The following is a 15,702-nucleotide window of genomic DNA, read 5'->3' on the forward strand; positions in this document are numbered from 1 at the left end:
TTTATAAAAAAAATTAGCATTTGAACGATACGGTTAAAATCAATTTTCGTGGTAAATCCTCCAAAAATTATTCCTTATAAATAATAAATATAATAAATAATATTATTTATTATAAAAAACTTAATATTTTGTTTTCAAAAATAGTACAATAATGTAATCAATATCATTTATAATAAAAAAATATTAAATTATTTATATAGGCGTAAGTTCTTTTCTAGTCAAAAAAAGTAAAATATTCATTTACACCGATATAAGTTAGTGCATCATAAAATAAAATAAAAAACTGGTACATTTACTTAAAATACGAAGATTTGAAGCAAATTAGGGAATATTTGAAGCGGAATCAAAGATTAGATGAAGAAATTGAAGAGTTACAAAAATATTGAGAGAATAGGGAAGGAAATGAAGAGATTTAGAGACATTATGGTTAGAGCAAGAAAAAGAGGAAAGAAAGAAACTCAAACAAAAACATACGGTCAAAAGAATGTTTTGAGTGTTTATGCTTTAAAATAAAAACGGTAAAGCATTTTATAGAATATCATATGAGAATTATGTTGATCAAGGAAATGAATTATATTAATCAATCTATTTTATGTAAACTAAATAACGGAAAATACAAAAAAAATGTTATATATGAAACATACGTAACCTTAGTACACTGTTCTATTCTTGGTTTTGGAGCTTTCTTATATAACAAGTTAACAATAGTAATTTCTGTGTACTTGAAATACTATAAGATATGTTCCTTAATTTATTTCTTTATGATTCTGCTTCATTTGTTTGATCCCCTATTTTTTGGTCCTCGTTTGAATTTCTGAGATTTGCATGCTGATCCTAGATTAAATTTAGCTCGTATAGTTCTTGCATTTCTTGATTCATGATTAAGCTTGCTCACAGAGTCAAATGAGTTGCAACCTTATTCTGACATCTTAGCTGAAATTTACACACACATTTAAAGTGGGCAAACATTTTGGACTTGTTTCTCTGAACATGGGCGGCTTTATCTGCAGCATCTAGTAAGATGTGTAACATGGCAAGTTGGCAACTGCTTTTGTTTCTGTATAAGTACCCCTAAATCTTGATTGCCTTTTGTTCTCTCGGCCGAGGTGGAAATGTCAAGGTTGTGTTTTGATAAACTATACAGGCAAAGCACAACCTGTTTTTTTGCAGCTCTTTTTGATGATTTCACCACGTATTTATGTTGTATTTTATTTGGAAAAATGGCAATGAAAAGATTGGAGGGTGTAATATGGCTTTACTTGGTCAGTGTGTGTTTTAGCAAATGAAGAATATTATTAGCTTTCCCTGCATATAAAGCAGTTGGATTATTGTTGAGAATAGATCATGCAAACAATGCAAGCAGATAATTCGTTTTCTTGCAGGACCATTTGGTGGTCGTTCCGGCATACAGCCAACAAAACACAAGCTTTATGGGAAGTTAATATAAGGTTGAAAAACGGCATAAATCAGTTGTAATCGAAAATCTTATTAAAAGTGTATTTTTTTAGGTCAGACAGGGAAACATTTTCGATTATTGAAAATATTTTTTTTATAATATCTTTTGTTGTAATCGAAAATGTTACTTTCTTCGTAATATTTTTTGTTATAAGTTCTAGATTCTTCGTAATGTGATTTTTTTGTTACAATTTAAAATATTATAAATTTGTTAACTTTTTAAGTTAAAATCATCTTAAACTAATATTAAATTAAGTTCTCGAACTGTTATGAGTTTAAGTTCTTTGGTCATTTTCTTATCCTGGTAGTTTAGATTCTCTAGCTGCCCCCATGAGCCTCCTAGGGATGGGCATGGGACCTGAACCCGATCAGGTCGGGGTTTTTTAATTCGGGGTCGGGTCGGGTCGTGTCAAATTTTTTTAAAGGTGGTATTTGGGTCGGGTCGGATTCATGTTTAGGTGAAAATATCCGACCCGAAAAAATATAATTTTACCTTATATATTTAGGAATAATTATAATAATATCCCTCTATATATTATTATTTTTAATTAAATTACTGTTTTTATTGAATAAAAATAATAATTTATTATTATTTTAGGTCAGGTGAAGGGTATATATTATGCGGGTCGGGTCAGATTTCGGGTGAAGTCATTGTTCTCGGGTCGGGTCGGGTGGACCAGAAATCCGACCCATGCCCATCCCTAAGCCTCCATCTCAATTGGGGAAAAAATGGATCCTTGCTTATCAAATATGCATATGCCATTATCTAAGGCTGCAAAAGCCTCGAAAATTACATGTAATCTATGGATGACATTAGAAACTAAGTTCGAATTGATCTTTAATTTTAAATTTAGAAATTATGGAATTTAAAACAGATGTACTTTTTAGGAGATTTGTTATGTAATTACAATTTCTACTTTGTAAAAGTTATAATAATACTTAGAATTGTGGATGTGAAACAAAGAGATATAATCTGCGTTATGTTGACTATATATCTTCAAAAATTCTCAACACAGAATTTGCATGAGCTAAAATAACTTGTGTGTTAATATAATCTCATTTTGAAGGATGTCAATGGTAATGTAGATTTAGATGTTAATAAATATTTAATGTATTTTTTTACAAATTCATATATTCAAATTATAATATGTTTACCGTAAATACTAATGTTAATCATATAATATTTGTTATTCAAATACATTATACTTTAATCGATAGAGAATTCAAATTTAGATATTCATGAATTTGTTTTGTTCACAATGAATTCGGATATGAATATTTAAAACTAGTATTCATTCCACTATCTTTCTATTTTCAAAGTATATTAAATTCGTATTTTTAACATATTTAAATATATAATATACAATTTAATTAATTCAATTTTAGATAATACTTCAATTGAATGAGAAAAATTATATAGATTGAAATTTTAAAACTGAATTAATACATTTTTAGAGATTACATATTATAAGGTCGAAGCGTTGATATTGGTAGGATAAATTTGTGGATCAGGAAATTAGGGTTTCCTTAAAAGAATGAAAATCAGCTATTTTTGCAGCAAAACAGTTAGAAATGAACAAGTTTGTAGGATGGTAGAGAATGTATAAATATAAAGGCAATGTAGATGAAGCAGAAGCATGGGAGTAGTGGGAGAGTTTTATTCATCTCCTACAACTGGTGATACATGCAGGAGTGCATTGAAATTTCCTCAAACAAATCCTTCATAAATCACCAGTAAACCCAGTTTAAAACTATCTCCCTTCTCTACTCTATGCTATTTCTCTGTTTTATTTAACTCCATAGAATAATTTAAGGCCACCCCCGACGGAGTTTGAGGTTGTGGATTGATCGAGCAATGGCAGGCGGAGGACATGTTGTTGCAGGCAAGGTGGTCGCCTACGAAGGCCGTGTCACCGCCTTCGTCATCTGCACTTGCCTCATTGCTGCCAGTGGTGGTCTTCTCTTCGGTTATGACGTCGGAATCTCCGGTGGTGTCACATCGATGGAGCCGTTCTTGAAGAAATTCTTCCCGAGTGTTTTGGAACAGCAGAGTCATGAGGCCGGGAAGGAGAGCGAGTACTGCAAATTCGATAGCCAGTTGCTTACTTTGTTCACATCTTCCCTTTACCTTGCTGCTTTGATTGCTTCCTTCGTCGCGTCGGTCGTTACGAGGACCTTCGGCCGGAAAATCTCCATGTTTGTTGGTGGCGTTGCTTTTCTCCATGGTGCCATCTTGAACGCCGTTGCCATGAACATTGAAGTCCTGATCATTGGCCGTTTGTTGCTTGGTGTCGGCGTCGGATTTGCTAATCAGGTACATTGTATTAACAATTCTTGCTTCCTAATGCTTCGTGTAATTCTAATCCAAATTTCTAAATATTGATTTCTCCATGGTATGCAATACAGTCTGTTCCGGTGTACTTATCAGAAATGGCACCTGCAAACATCAGGGGAGCTTTGAACATTGGTTTTCAAATGGCCATCACACTTGGAATTCTAGCAGCAGGCCTTATTAACTACGGCACTTCTAAGATCGAAGGCGGATGGGGATGGAGGCTTTCTCTAGGCCTTGCGGTTGTTCCGGCGGTAGTGTTGACGATCGGATCATTCGTGCTACCGGACACTCCGAACTCAATCCTCGAGAGAGGCCAAACCGAAAAGGCAAGGCAAATGTTGCAGAAAATCCGGGGCACACAACACGTCGATGCCGAGTTTCAAGACTTGGTCGACGCCACCGAAGCCTCCAAGAAGGTGAATAACCCATGGAAGAACATCCTCCAACCAAGATACAGGCCTCAACTTCTCCTCTGCATCCTCATCCCATTCTTCCAGCAGCTCACCGGAATCAACGTCATCATGTTCTACGCACCCGTTCTCTTCAAGACCTTGGGATTCGGCGATGACGCCTCGCTAATGTCCGCAGTCATCACCGGCACTGTCAACGTTGTTGCCACCATCGTTTCCATCTATTCAGTCGATAGGTTCGGACGAAGGGTCTTGTTCCTCGAAGGTGGCATGCAAATGTTTGTCTTTCAGGTACTTTAACCATCATTTAAGCTCGTCAAAAAATAGAGGTGGGCAGAATTCACTTAACTTTAAAAAATCAATTAACTTTTAATTTTTCTTCGATTTTAAGTTATTTTTTATCAAATTTAAATCTCATGCTCTTAAATTATTGTAGAATACTTTTTAATAATTTTTTTTTATTTTTACATTTAATCTCTCAATTTTACATGATTTTCTCATTTTTTTCAGTTTATCTTTGTTTCTTTTTTATCAAATTTGAATCACACGAACTCCTCAACTTCATAAATCTGTGTAGGTTGCCGTGGGAGTAACGATTGCGATCAAGTTCGGGCTCAACGGTGAAGGAACCCTAGCAAAAGGTGATGCCAACATGTTGTTGTTCTTCATCTGCGCTTACGTTGCCGCATTTGCATGGTCTTGGGGACCATTGGGATGGTTGGTTCCGAGTGAGATCTGTCCATTGGAAATCCGATCAGCCGGACAAGCCATAAACGTGGCGGTAAACATGATCTTCACCTTCATCATCGGTCAAGTTTTCCTCACCATGCTGTGTCACATGAAGTTCGGACTATTCTTCTTCTTTGGGAGTTTCGTCGTAATCATGACGGCCTTCGTCTTCTGCCTGGTGCCTGAGACAAAGAACGTCCATATCGAAGAGATGAACGAAGTGTGGAAGCAACACTGGTTCTGGGGAAAGTACGTGAAAGATGAAGCCGCCATTGGAATGCGCCGCAGTGATGAAATAAGAGATGTTTGAGAAAGCTGCAACAACTGGCTCCCATGGGATTAACGAATTATTAGCGTTTAGGAGTTCAAAACGTTGTTGATATGATTATATGATCCGGGGGGGATCGGTTTATAAATGAAAAGACTTGATATAGCAAACTGACATTATGCAAAAAAAAAGTTGTGCCTATTTGGAAATATTAATAAATGAAAGAAAAAATCTTAAAAGAAATTCTTTATTTAAAATTAACCTATTTATTAAGAATGGTTATCTTTTTGAATAAAATAAATATTAAATTAATTTTTAAATATTTATAATTTTATCTTTTATCAAATTATCTAATTTTAAAGTTAGAAGAGATCTAATAAATAGTTAATATGAAAATTTAATAAAATAGAAACTTAATTTGATAAATATTCAAATTAATATAACTAACGTTGTCGTTAAAATCTAAAATGAAGATTACATATGTAAATTTATTATTTTCTGGAATACTTAAATATTTTTATGCAATGACATAAAATCAATTGATTCGTCGTAGTGATAAAAGAAAATGTTGTTCTTTTTTAAAATTTGGGTTCAAATAGATATGTCTGCAAAATATGTGTGTTGCTATCAATAGGTCGGATATCGATTGTTATACAAAAAATATATATGTAGTTACATCAATTTTATAATTTTATTTATTATATTTTTAAATTTTATAAAATAATTATTTAAATTATAAAAGTATTAATATATATATATATATATATATATATATATAAGATCCTATTACACAATGTAAAATTATTTTAGTTTTACACAGATTTAAAACCGTTAGATAAGTGAAAATAGATGGCTGAGACTAAAAGTAGGAAATGAGAAGATATTCACTGGGAAAAAAATTAAGGAGTCAATCACAATCATCTATCTCCACTCATCAACGGTCTTAAATCAATGTAAAATTAAAGAATTTTACATTGTATAAGTTGGCATAAAAATTAAAAATTATGATAAAAATGTTATGTTAATATCATCATTAAATTTTAATGAGTGACAAAACTAGAAATAAAATATAACATTACATATGATTTTGAAGAAAAAAAATAATAACTGTATAATCAAAACATAAACAAAGTAACAGATAAGTAACTAAAAAGATAGTTTACCCAAAATAAAATTAGATAAAGAAAAATTGCCTCCATACAGTATCGAACTGCAGACCTACAGTTTAAAAGACTGGCACTCGACCACAAAAATATGGGGGCTTTTTGGATAAAGGTTTCTATAATTCGTTATTCATTGTTTAATTATTCTGAGGTTGAAGGAACTCACTGCAAGGGCTTTCAAGGTTTTTTGTTCCATTCTAGGTTGGCAATAGCTAAATTTAACCAGCATCAGCAGATTGATCAGAGGCGGCAGGTAGAGCCGCCCTTCATGGTTTTATCTTGAATGACGCAACTGTCTATGCTCATGAGGAAAATTTTCAATCTAGGTCTTTCCAATAGAGGATGAGAAGATAATCTCATTTCTAGCACAATGCCACAAACTCAATCAGGCTTTGAGCTTCATGTTGCTTAATATAAGAGGCAACAATACTTCAGGCCGAGCCTCCAGTTCAATCCCATACCTTCCATTATTCCCACAAGTTAAGGGCCAAACGGTGAAAAAAGTATGTGGACAGATCCCACTGACCTTCATGTTTGCCGGACATATTTACCTCTTTTATCCGTAGTATCAAGCTCAGTTTCTATATATCACATTGATGCGGATTATAGATTTCAGTTTCACTTTAATTCTCTGTACATTTTGTTCTATTTACATAACTAATTGAAGGGTCCTGTACATTTTGTCCGATTTACATAATTTATTGTCATGGCCATAACCTAATTGCTTAATCGTTCAAATCCATCACACATAATATAGCTCCACCTACTAACAGGTGAGGGGTTAGTGCAATAATTCAAGGGTCAGCTTTTATCACCGAATTGCACGAGCAGTTCAAAAACAAGAAAACTTTAAAGGGCACCCATCAAATATCTAATTTTGATGTCATTCATTCTACCAAGTCATGAGCTTTTTACTCTTTCAAAATTCTCATATCAAAGATGACAAAACAACTTCAATGGAAAAGAGAGAACAAATTTAGAAACCTAATAGAATCCATTGCCTCGTTAAGAAATCCAAAACTTTACAATACCCCAAACCACAAGAACAATAGTTTCTTGAGGGGCTCAAGGAACTACAAAACATGCCACTGACTAATAATCGTCTAATACTTCATCTTCCAATGCTGCAGGGATTTCCTTCTCAGGAGACTCTCCTTCCTCCTGACCAAAAAAATTTAAGTGAAATGTTCAGAATACGTTCACAACAGATGCGTAAGGGATGATCAATGGACTATCAATTTCTGGAAGTGAAAGATTATCAAGCCTTACTTCCACGTTTTGATTGTCGTTGTTTTTAGCCTCCTCCAACACCTTCTCATACTCTACCTTGAGCTCAGCAGCTTTATCAATGTAACACTTCTTTCCTGAAAATATCAGAATCCATTATCATAATTCATCAAGACACCCATTTCTATTTAATAAACAAGTTGTAATTAAAATAATTGAATAACAACTCACCTCATCAGACATGGATTTCCATTTCTCACCACCTTCCTTTGCAACCTAAATATCATTAATGAAACGTTCAACAAACAATCTGGGGGAAAAACAATAATGAAAACTATTCCGAGCAAGTGAGAAATGAGTACCCCTGTAACACCCTTTGCATCTGGATTCGCTTCCTTATAAGATTTCCTAAAGTCATCCCTGAAAAGAAATAACTGGATATCAGCCAAATTGAAAAGGCACTGTTCATGGAATTAACCCAAAGAAAAAGAAGCAGTAAACAGAGTCATTACATGAACAAAAAGAATGCAGTAGGAGGACGTTTGGGGGCATTGGGATCTTTGCCCTTTTTCAACTTCTTCAACTTCTTAGGATTGGGCTCTGTTGCTGAAGGTTTCTTCCTGTTAACATTATCAGAAACATAAGTACATCAAAACATGAGATGGAGCCTCTAGAAAGCAAGATGAAAGTTAAAAAACAATACCTTTCTACAGGCTTCTTCTTGGCTTCAGCGGGCTTCTCAATAACTTGAGCCTCTAAATTAGGAAAATAAAGTACAAACTATAAGGAAAACGCCCAAAACCCATTACCAACTTCAACAATGTGAATGAAACTGGGAGACTAAGTGACTAACCCAAGTTCATTTTGATTTTAGCTTCAAGGCTGCAGCTATGCATACTGATAAGGGCCACAGGTACAGTTTTGTTACATTCGTCACTGCAAATTCAAAATTTAGAACCAAAAACGAAAATCAACAACAAATCTATAAAAAAAATTAAAATGAATGCAAAAACCCAGAAAGGAAATCGAAACAAAAGCCTAGTTTGAAGGTGAATGAGATTACCATTTGGCAAAAGCACTTCCAACTTTGGCGCGGACAAGAGAGGCGGTAGGATCGTCGGCTGAAGCAGCGTCGACTCTCTTCCTAGGCTTTGGTGGATTGGATTTAGATCCCCCTGCCATCTTCTTTGTTCTTCACTGTAACACTGAGAAAACAATGAAAAGAGAAGGTTCCTTCTTCGAAGAGGAAATGAATCGTTGAAGCGATGAGTTTTTGGAGAGAGAAACAATTAATAGCAGAAGAAAAAGAAAAATAAGGAGGGAATTAATAATTCTGGTTTAGTTATTTGGCGCCACCGCCTTTTTTTCATTTCCCTAACATTTTGATTTTTAGAGTTGGAGGGACCGTTTGGTTATAAATTTTGAATGAATTGGTTTTTACACTTGGATTCATGAGTTGGCTTCGTCACCACCGTACGATTTTCAGCTTTTTCAAATCGAACGCTCACCCTCTCTCGTGAAACCGTAGAGGCAACCTTAAAAAGACTTTGGTCCAAGAGTTAAACCTCGGTAGTTACTATTGTTACTGGATTTTTTTTTAGGTTTAATATAAAAATAATTGGTCAAATTATATCTTTTTTCTTATTACATCTTTTGCGATTATTTAAATGTCTAACGTTACAAACGTTATAATTTTACTTAACTATAATAAAATTAAAAGTTCCGTTAAATTATACATCTTGCATTCATATGATTTTGAAATCTTTATTTAAAAAACAATTTTTTTTAAATCTCAATTTTTAAAAAATTTAAAAAAAAACTCCAAATCCTTAAAATCTTTCATTTCAAATTTCGTTATCATCACTAGTCATCTCTTGTTTAGATTTTAAGCCAAAATTCATTGATGATTCTTCAAACAACTATATTCATCGATTGTGGTTCACCTACTGACCAACGACTCCAAACTCTTAATTCCAAATCCCTAAAATCTCTAATTGTAAATCCAATATATTTCCCCTTACCTTGCTCGCCGTCGTTCATTAGCTCTCCTTTAGAAATCAAAATCTTAGGCGCATAAACTGAGTGATGCGCATTACAGGAGATGCAAATGTTGGGAGGAGGGGGGAAGTTTTGCATGAACTGTATATGGGAGGGGGAAATTAAGGTATTTAATCAGTTGGTTAAGTAAGGTTTGAGGTCGAATCCTAACGTTTACGAACGGAATAAATTGAGTTAGGAAAGTCGTCATTATCTCTGTAGCATCTGATTCGAATTAATCAATTAATAAATCGGATATCACAAAATTACTTTGATTAACTCTAATGTACACAAGCAAGACCACCTTAATCCGGTTAGCCAATGTTTTCAAAACTATTTTGTAATTAAAATTGTATAAATTGATCAACCTTAAGTTAGACAACGATTACTCACATTACTTGTTTTTGAAAGGAAAAAAAATGGATATTTACTTTGATCTTTGACTGTTGAGTTTCATCAAACTCTTTGTCAAAAATAAATGAAGTTTTATCAAACTATTTTATAATTATAATATTAATTATTTTAAATATTATATATATATATATTAAAAAAACTTAAAAAGATGGGTAACAATTCACAATTGATACCCTATGCAATAGGTGACTCCACCCATGACTGGACTTGGATGTGTTATGTGATGTAAAGAGGCCGAATCTATTTATCTATCAACCTACTATATGCGTCTGTGTTCCATTGTTGGGCCAAAACATCTATTTTTTATTTTTTACCAAAACGAACGCCAACAATATAACTGAAGAAATGACCCAAATTTCTTCTGCTTTGTCAGTCTCAAAAGATAAATAATCACCACGAAACAGCTCCCACTCGCATTGCTATACTGATAGTATTTCTGCCACAGTGCTTTCTTAGTTTGGTTCACGAGAGGCCACATTGTGATGTCATGACTATGACTGTTGCAGATGTTGTGACCTGTATTTATGTTGTGAATATGATATCTTAGTCGATACATTCCATTACGGTCAATTTAATACTACCGCATTTCATTTGATATATGACGTCCAACAAATGTATTTTCAGTGTTCGGAAATCGGATATGGAAAAGAAAGCATATCAGAAATCTAACAAGACCCCAAAGAGAAAATGCATGCAGTGAAGGGCTCTTACAAAACCAGAAACCGATCGTGATAGCCAGCAAAATTCGCGATGATTGCAGCAACGACGACCCCACATTCAATGGAGAAGCTGAAGAGAAGTAAAATGGTGTAGTTTGCAATACAAAATGAACGGTTAGGCATTTATAGGCTACAGCAGTGAACTTGGCCACTGCAACCATTGCCACCAAGCTGAAGATCAAAAAGAAAACTCAGAAACATGGGAAAAGGAGAAACGGACAAAAAAAAAAGATGCTTACAAAACAAACCCTACAATTAACATTATAATCTGACTTGATCAGCACAAGAAACCGAAGTTTCCATTGTCGAAGTTGAGAGCATAGCTGAAGGGATCATAGTGGAAGCTAAACTTCTGCTTGGATTTCCTACTACCCTTCACTCGTCTCTTTATCTCTGCCCTAACCTTCCAAAACAAGCTCCTAAGCTTCCTCTTCCCGCGATAAACCACCACATTTGGATCAAAACACAACCCCATCACTCCAAGCCACTCAGATATCAGCGTGGGGTTGCAGGAATTATATAGAAGCAGCTGCGGACCAGTTATAGCTTGTGAAAAAGCAAAGTGTTTGGTCGTGTTGGAGCAGTAACCGAGGACAAAAAGTCATATATCTATCTACTGTCCTGTCGCTGCTCTGTCTGCCTGTCTCTGTCCCTCATCTTATATGAGCCAAAGGAAGTTAGAGGAAGTACCATGGGTTGGTCACTCACATGGGGTTAGTGAGTTGAGAATGGAAGGGGCACCGAGTTGAAGCAAGATGACAACAAGAGTTTTGACAAACTATAAAGTAAGATACCCCGTAAGGCCATGACATGTCACATATGGGTATGATTGTATCATTTGGTAGCTTTTTACGCATTAATCCACAGAGTACGCTTCTATTTTTTTACTGGGTTCTTAGATTTTTCACCTTTTAGGGTTTTTGATGGACAGATGATAAGATCAGCTATCTTTTTATTTGCACTTATTCTACTTAAGTAAATATTGTTGTATTGTTTGGGTAAACTACTCAAAATGTCGATGAACTTTAAAAGTCTGTATAAATTTCATCAATAAACTTTAAAAACTTTTAATTACATCACTATATTTTAGTTTTGCTTCAATATAAGCATTGAGTAGTTCAAATGTTAACATCATGATGTTATGACTGTCTTATTTTCCATGAGCTTTAATTTATGCATATATTTTATCATTAAATTTTAAAATACGTCAACTCTAAGCGCTCAAATTAGTTTGCATATCATTTTTATCTTTGTATATAATCATCAATCCTTCAATCGTCGGCAGTTATCATTCATGATAAGATTGATACCGAAGTATTCACATTTCAATTCTCTTTCTTGTCTTCTCAAAAAATATTCTCACAATTCATATTTTCGAACAAATATCATCAATCCCTTAGATCTGAAAAAGTTTTAAATCTAAAAAAATGATAGTTGTTTTATGTTTAATTTCGTAAGTTTTAAAGAGATTTTCTTGAAAATTTAAATCAATAAATTGGTAGAAGAAGATTAGATAAGTTTATTAGTGTATAGGTTGAAAGTAGAAGACACCAATAAATGATAATTTAACCGACAACTAAAAAAGTTAAAAAATATATAATTTTGATGAATAAGGTGATTATATGAATTAGAAAATTATATATATATATATATTTGGATAATATATATGTATTATATCCAAAGATAAGCAGTAAGTTGCTACAAGACAAACAAAGAGTCCATATACAAAAGAATTAATTCAATCCCTAATCCCCCATGCTATAAAAAATGAGAATCAAGCTTAATCTTGTCTATCTCTACGGTGAATTTTCACCTGCACAACTTCCTTAATACATTCAAGCAGCTACCCCCTCCCTCCTAAGGACATTACTAAAACATCTCCTATTTCTTTCTTCCCAAATAAAATACATGAAAGCATTCCACAATTTTAAGAATAAAGATAGATGAGGATTTACCCTTCCAATGTGTAACATCCCACTGCACCTCTCTATCACAGCCACCCACGATGCGCCGGACACCGCACATGAAGAGCACCGTCCTCCAAAGCCTGACCGAGAAAGTGCACTCAAAGAAGAGGTGATCCTTGATTCTTCCTCCATCTTGCAAAGCGCACACAGCCCATCCACCTCCACTCCAAAGTGACGCAACCTATCCATAGTAGCTAGCCGATCCAACATAGTTAACCAAGAAATGATAGCATGCCTTGGCACATGCAAAGGAAACCACACCAGCTTTTGCCATGGAACTTTGGCCCTTACAACTAACAAATCAGACCAAACCTGCCTCGTTAAGATGCAGTTCGAACTATAAGAGTCAAACAGAGGTCTAGCTACCTCAAGGAGAATTTTCACTTCCAAATTAGCATCACATTAAACACCAAATCATCACATCATTCCATTGTTAATGGATCCATATTATAATTAAAGTCTAAATGAAGTTCAATGTTACAATTGAATCAATTTATAGATCAACGATAAAATCAATACTAAGCATAAAATGCAATGATAAATTTTAAATAGATTTGTAATTTTTACCTTGGAAAATTACAGCCATAAAACATTATAGTACTATGTTGGGGTTGTTTAGTTATGTCAAGAATTCTTCTAGGGGATATAAAATTCCCCACTTATTCCAACGAGTGATGTTGAAGCTACAGCGGTTCATGAAGCCCAATCCCACTCGGCAATTGGTATACCCTTTTGTCCAGTCCCTTTCTTCCCTTCCTTTTCAATATATTTTAAAAACATTGCATTATTTCTTGCCATTCTATCCTCACGAGCTTCTAATCTTAAACGATTACTGATGCAAAACTAAAACATTAATATTGACAAATATAAAAATAAATAAAATAAATAATGTTTTTAATTTTTTTGTTTTGATCGATATAATTATAAATGGATGCGTCTCTAAAATCAACCCGAATAGAAAACATTAAACTAAAAAAACTATACTTAAAATTCTGTAAAAATAATAATGTAAGAATTATTTGCTTTACCCGCTCACCTATATTCTCCAATTGCATTAACATAGTGTTTTGGTTAAAAGATGATTAATTCTCAAGGATATATGGGGACCAAATTGCATTGATTAACTCCTTTGGGATCTAATAATAATTTCCCTATAACAACGGGAGCCAAAGTGTTAATTTATTTTGAACCATTTAATATGGCTGACACTATTTGTCTTCCATTTGAATAGCACATCATCTTTCATTAGTTCCATCATTTCTGCAAGTTGTTGACTTCTCGTTACGCCCAAGAATGTCTTACACATGCAAATTTTATATAAAGGTTTAACTGAATCAAAGTGATTTACGGTTAATTGTATAATTTAATTTATTATGACTCTGGTCAACATATTAAAGTATCATATCATATGATTTAAGAGAAGTGCCACATTATATTTTTTTCTCACACAATTAGTATTTGTTAATTTATACATATCATTTATGTTACACTCTCCTCTTTGTATATTTACCAAATTTACGTAATCTTGTAAAATGTAATTGTGATTTTACTATCGGTCGTCATTCTAACAATCAACATATATGATAAACAGATTCACTTGATCACACTCAACCGAAAGTAAATCAGACGACTAATAAACAAACATACATATCTCTATGATGTCTTTAACCAATATACTGGTAGACATTATACATTTTCTATCGTTTATAAAACTCTCTCCCATTTTCCTTCTTTAATTTTTTTTGTCTGAGTTTTAGTTTTTTTTTTATCACCATCATCATCCATAAATCAACTTTATGTTTTGCGATACGTTATTAATCGTAGTCTTCAAATACCCCCCACCCCCAAAAAAAACAATTATTCACCTATATAAAAAATTAAAAAAGAATGAACCACCAACATTTACCATAAATCTTCATCCCACTTATTGTATATTAACAAATTTTATATTAGATTAAGATATATTTTCATTTTTAAAATTAGATTTAAATTTTCAATGTATTTGTTTTAAAGATTTTAATTATTTAATAATAAAAATTAAAATATTCTTACAATTTCTGATGTTTGAACTAGGGGTGTAAACGAGCCGAGTTGATCTCGAGTATTGCTAAGCTCGACTCGACTCGAAAACTCGTGAGATTAAAATTTTCAAGCTCGACTAGAACTCGAAATCCTGAGCTGAAGCTCGTGAGCAGCTCGAAAAGACTCGAAATGAAAAAAATTCTTAAACTTAACTCGATTGAATCTTCAAAATCAAACTCGAACCTGAATATTAAATACATGAAAATCTTACTGTATTTTAAAAAAAATCAATACATAAATATTAATATTATTAATAATTTTTTTTAAATATTAATATATTATATTTTCGAGCTGCTCACGAGTTTTTCGAGTCGAATATCAAGTAGCTCGTTTCGGCTCGTTAAGAACTCGAGTTGAGCTCGAGTCGAGTCTATTCGATCTGAGTATTTATCGAGCCTTGATCGAATCGATCTCGAATAACTACTATCTGTCTCGTCTCATTTACCTACCTAATTTAAACTAATAACTTTTAAAAATAACTATTTTTTTAACCATTGACATAGTTGATCCAAAAACACGTTGAAAGCACGTATACGCACAGACACCCGGGCAAACGAGGCGTGTCGTGTGGATGGGATAAAAAGTCAGTTCAAAAACCGGTAAGAAAGTGTTTTAAGTTTTGAGCTTTTAATGAAAATGGTAAAAGTAACGAATGCGTCACTTTTAACCTGCGAAATGTAACGAAAGGACGTCATTCAAGAAAAAGAAAAGCGTAAACTACATCAAAAAGTCTGTGAATTACGTGGTAGGTTTTATTAAGACAACCAAATTATTAATTCTGTAAATTAAGTTACTTAACATAACCTGGCATTCACATTAAACGTAAGTATTGATGTGGTAAATGTATCGTGTGAACTCAATAATAAAAGTGATGTTATTTTTTAAAGGGTTTAAGT

The 15,702-nt window shown here is 33.5% G+C and overlaps 2 protein-coding genes across 2 annotated transcripts; one reads left to right on the top strand and one right to left on the bottom strand.

The window, feature by feature from the left end:
- The first annotated feature begins 3,234 nt into the window (after positions 1-3,234).
- On the top strand, positions 3,235-5,440 carry LOC120119828 (sugar transport protein 10-like). Its single transcript, XM_039139632.1, has 3 exons — positions 3,235-3,769; positions 3,862-4,491; positions 4,778-5,440. The coding sequence occupies exons 1-3, from the start codon at positions 3,311-3,313 to the stop codon at positions 5,237-5,239; spliced, it is 1,551 nt and encodes a 516-aa protein (XP_038995563.1). The 5' UTR covers positions 3,235-3,310; the 3' UTR covers positions 5,240-5,440.
- A 1,947-nt stretch (positions 5,441-7,387) lies between these two features.
- On the bottom strand, positions 7,388-8,868 carry LOC120119839 (high mobility group B protein 7-like). Its single transcript, XM_039139641.1, has 8 exons — positions 8,651-8,868; positions 8,441-8,523; positions 8,291-8,342; positions 8,100-8,207; positions 7,950-8,007; positions 7,819-7,863; positions 7,630-7,724; positions 7,388-7,521 (listed from the first exon to the last, which is right to left on the bottom strand). Exons 1-7 carry the CDS (start codon positions 8,767-8,769, stop codon positions 7,683-7,685), a joined length of 507 nt encoding a protein of 168 aa, XP_038995572.1. The 5' UTR covers positions 8,770-8,868; the 3' UTR covers positions 7,388-7,521; positions 7,630-7,682.
- Between the last annotated feature and the right edge of the window lie 6,834 nt (positions 8,869-15,702).

This window comes from Hibiscus syriacus, unplaced genomic scaffold (assembly GCF_006381635.1).
Source record: "Hibiscus syriacus cultivar Baekdansim isolate YM2019G1 unplaced genomic scaffold, ASM638163v2 tig00001095_pilon, whole genome shotgun sequence".
Classification (NCBI taxonomy): Eukaryota; Viridiplantae; Streptophyta; class Magnoliopsida; order Malvales; family Malvaceae; genus Hibiscus; species Hibiscus syriacus.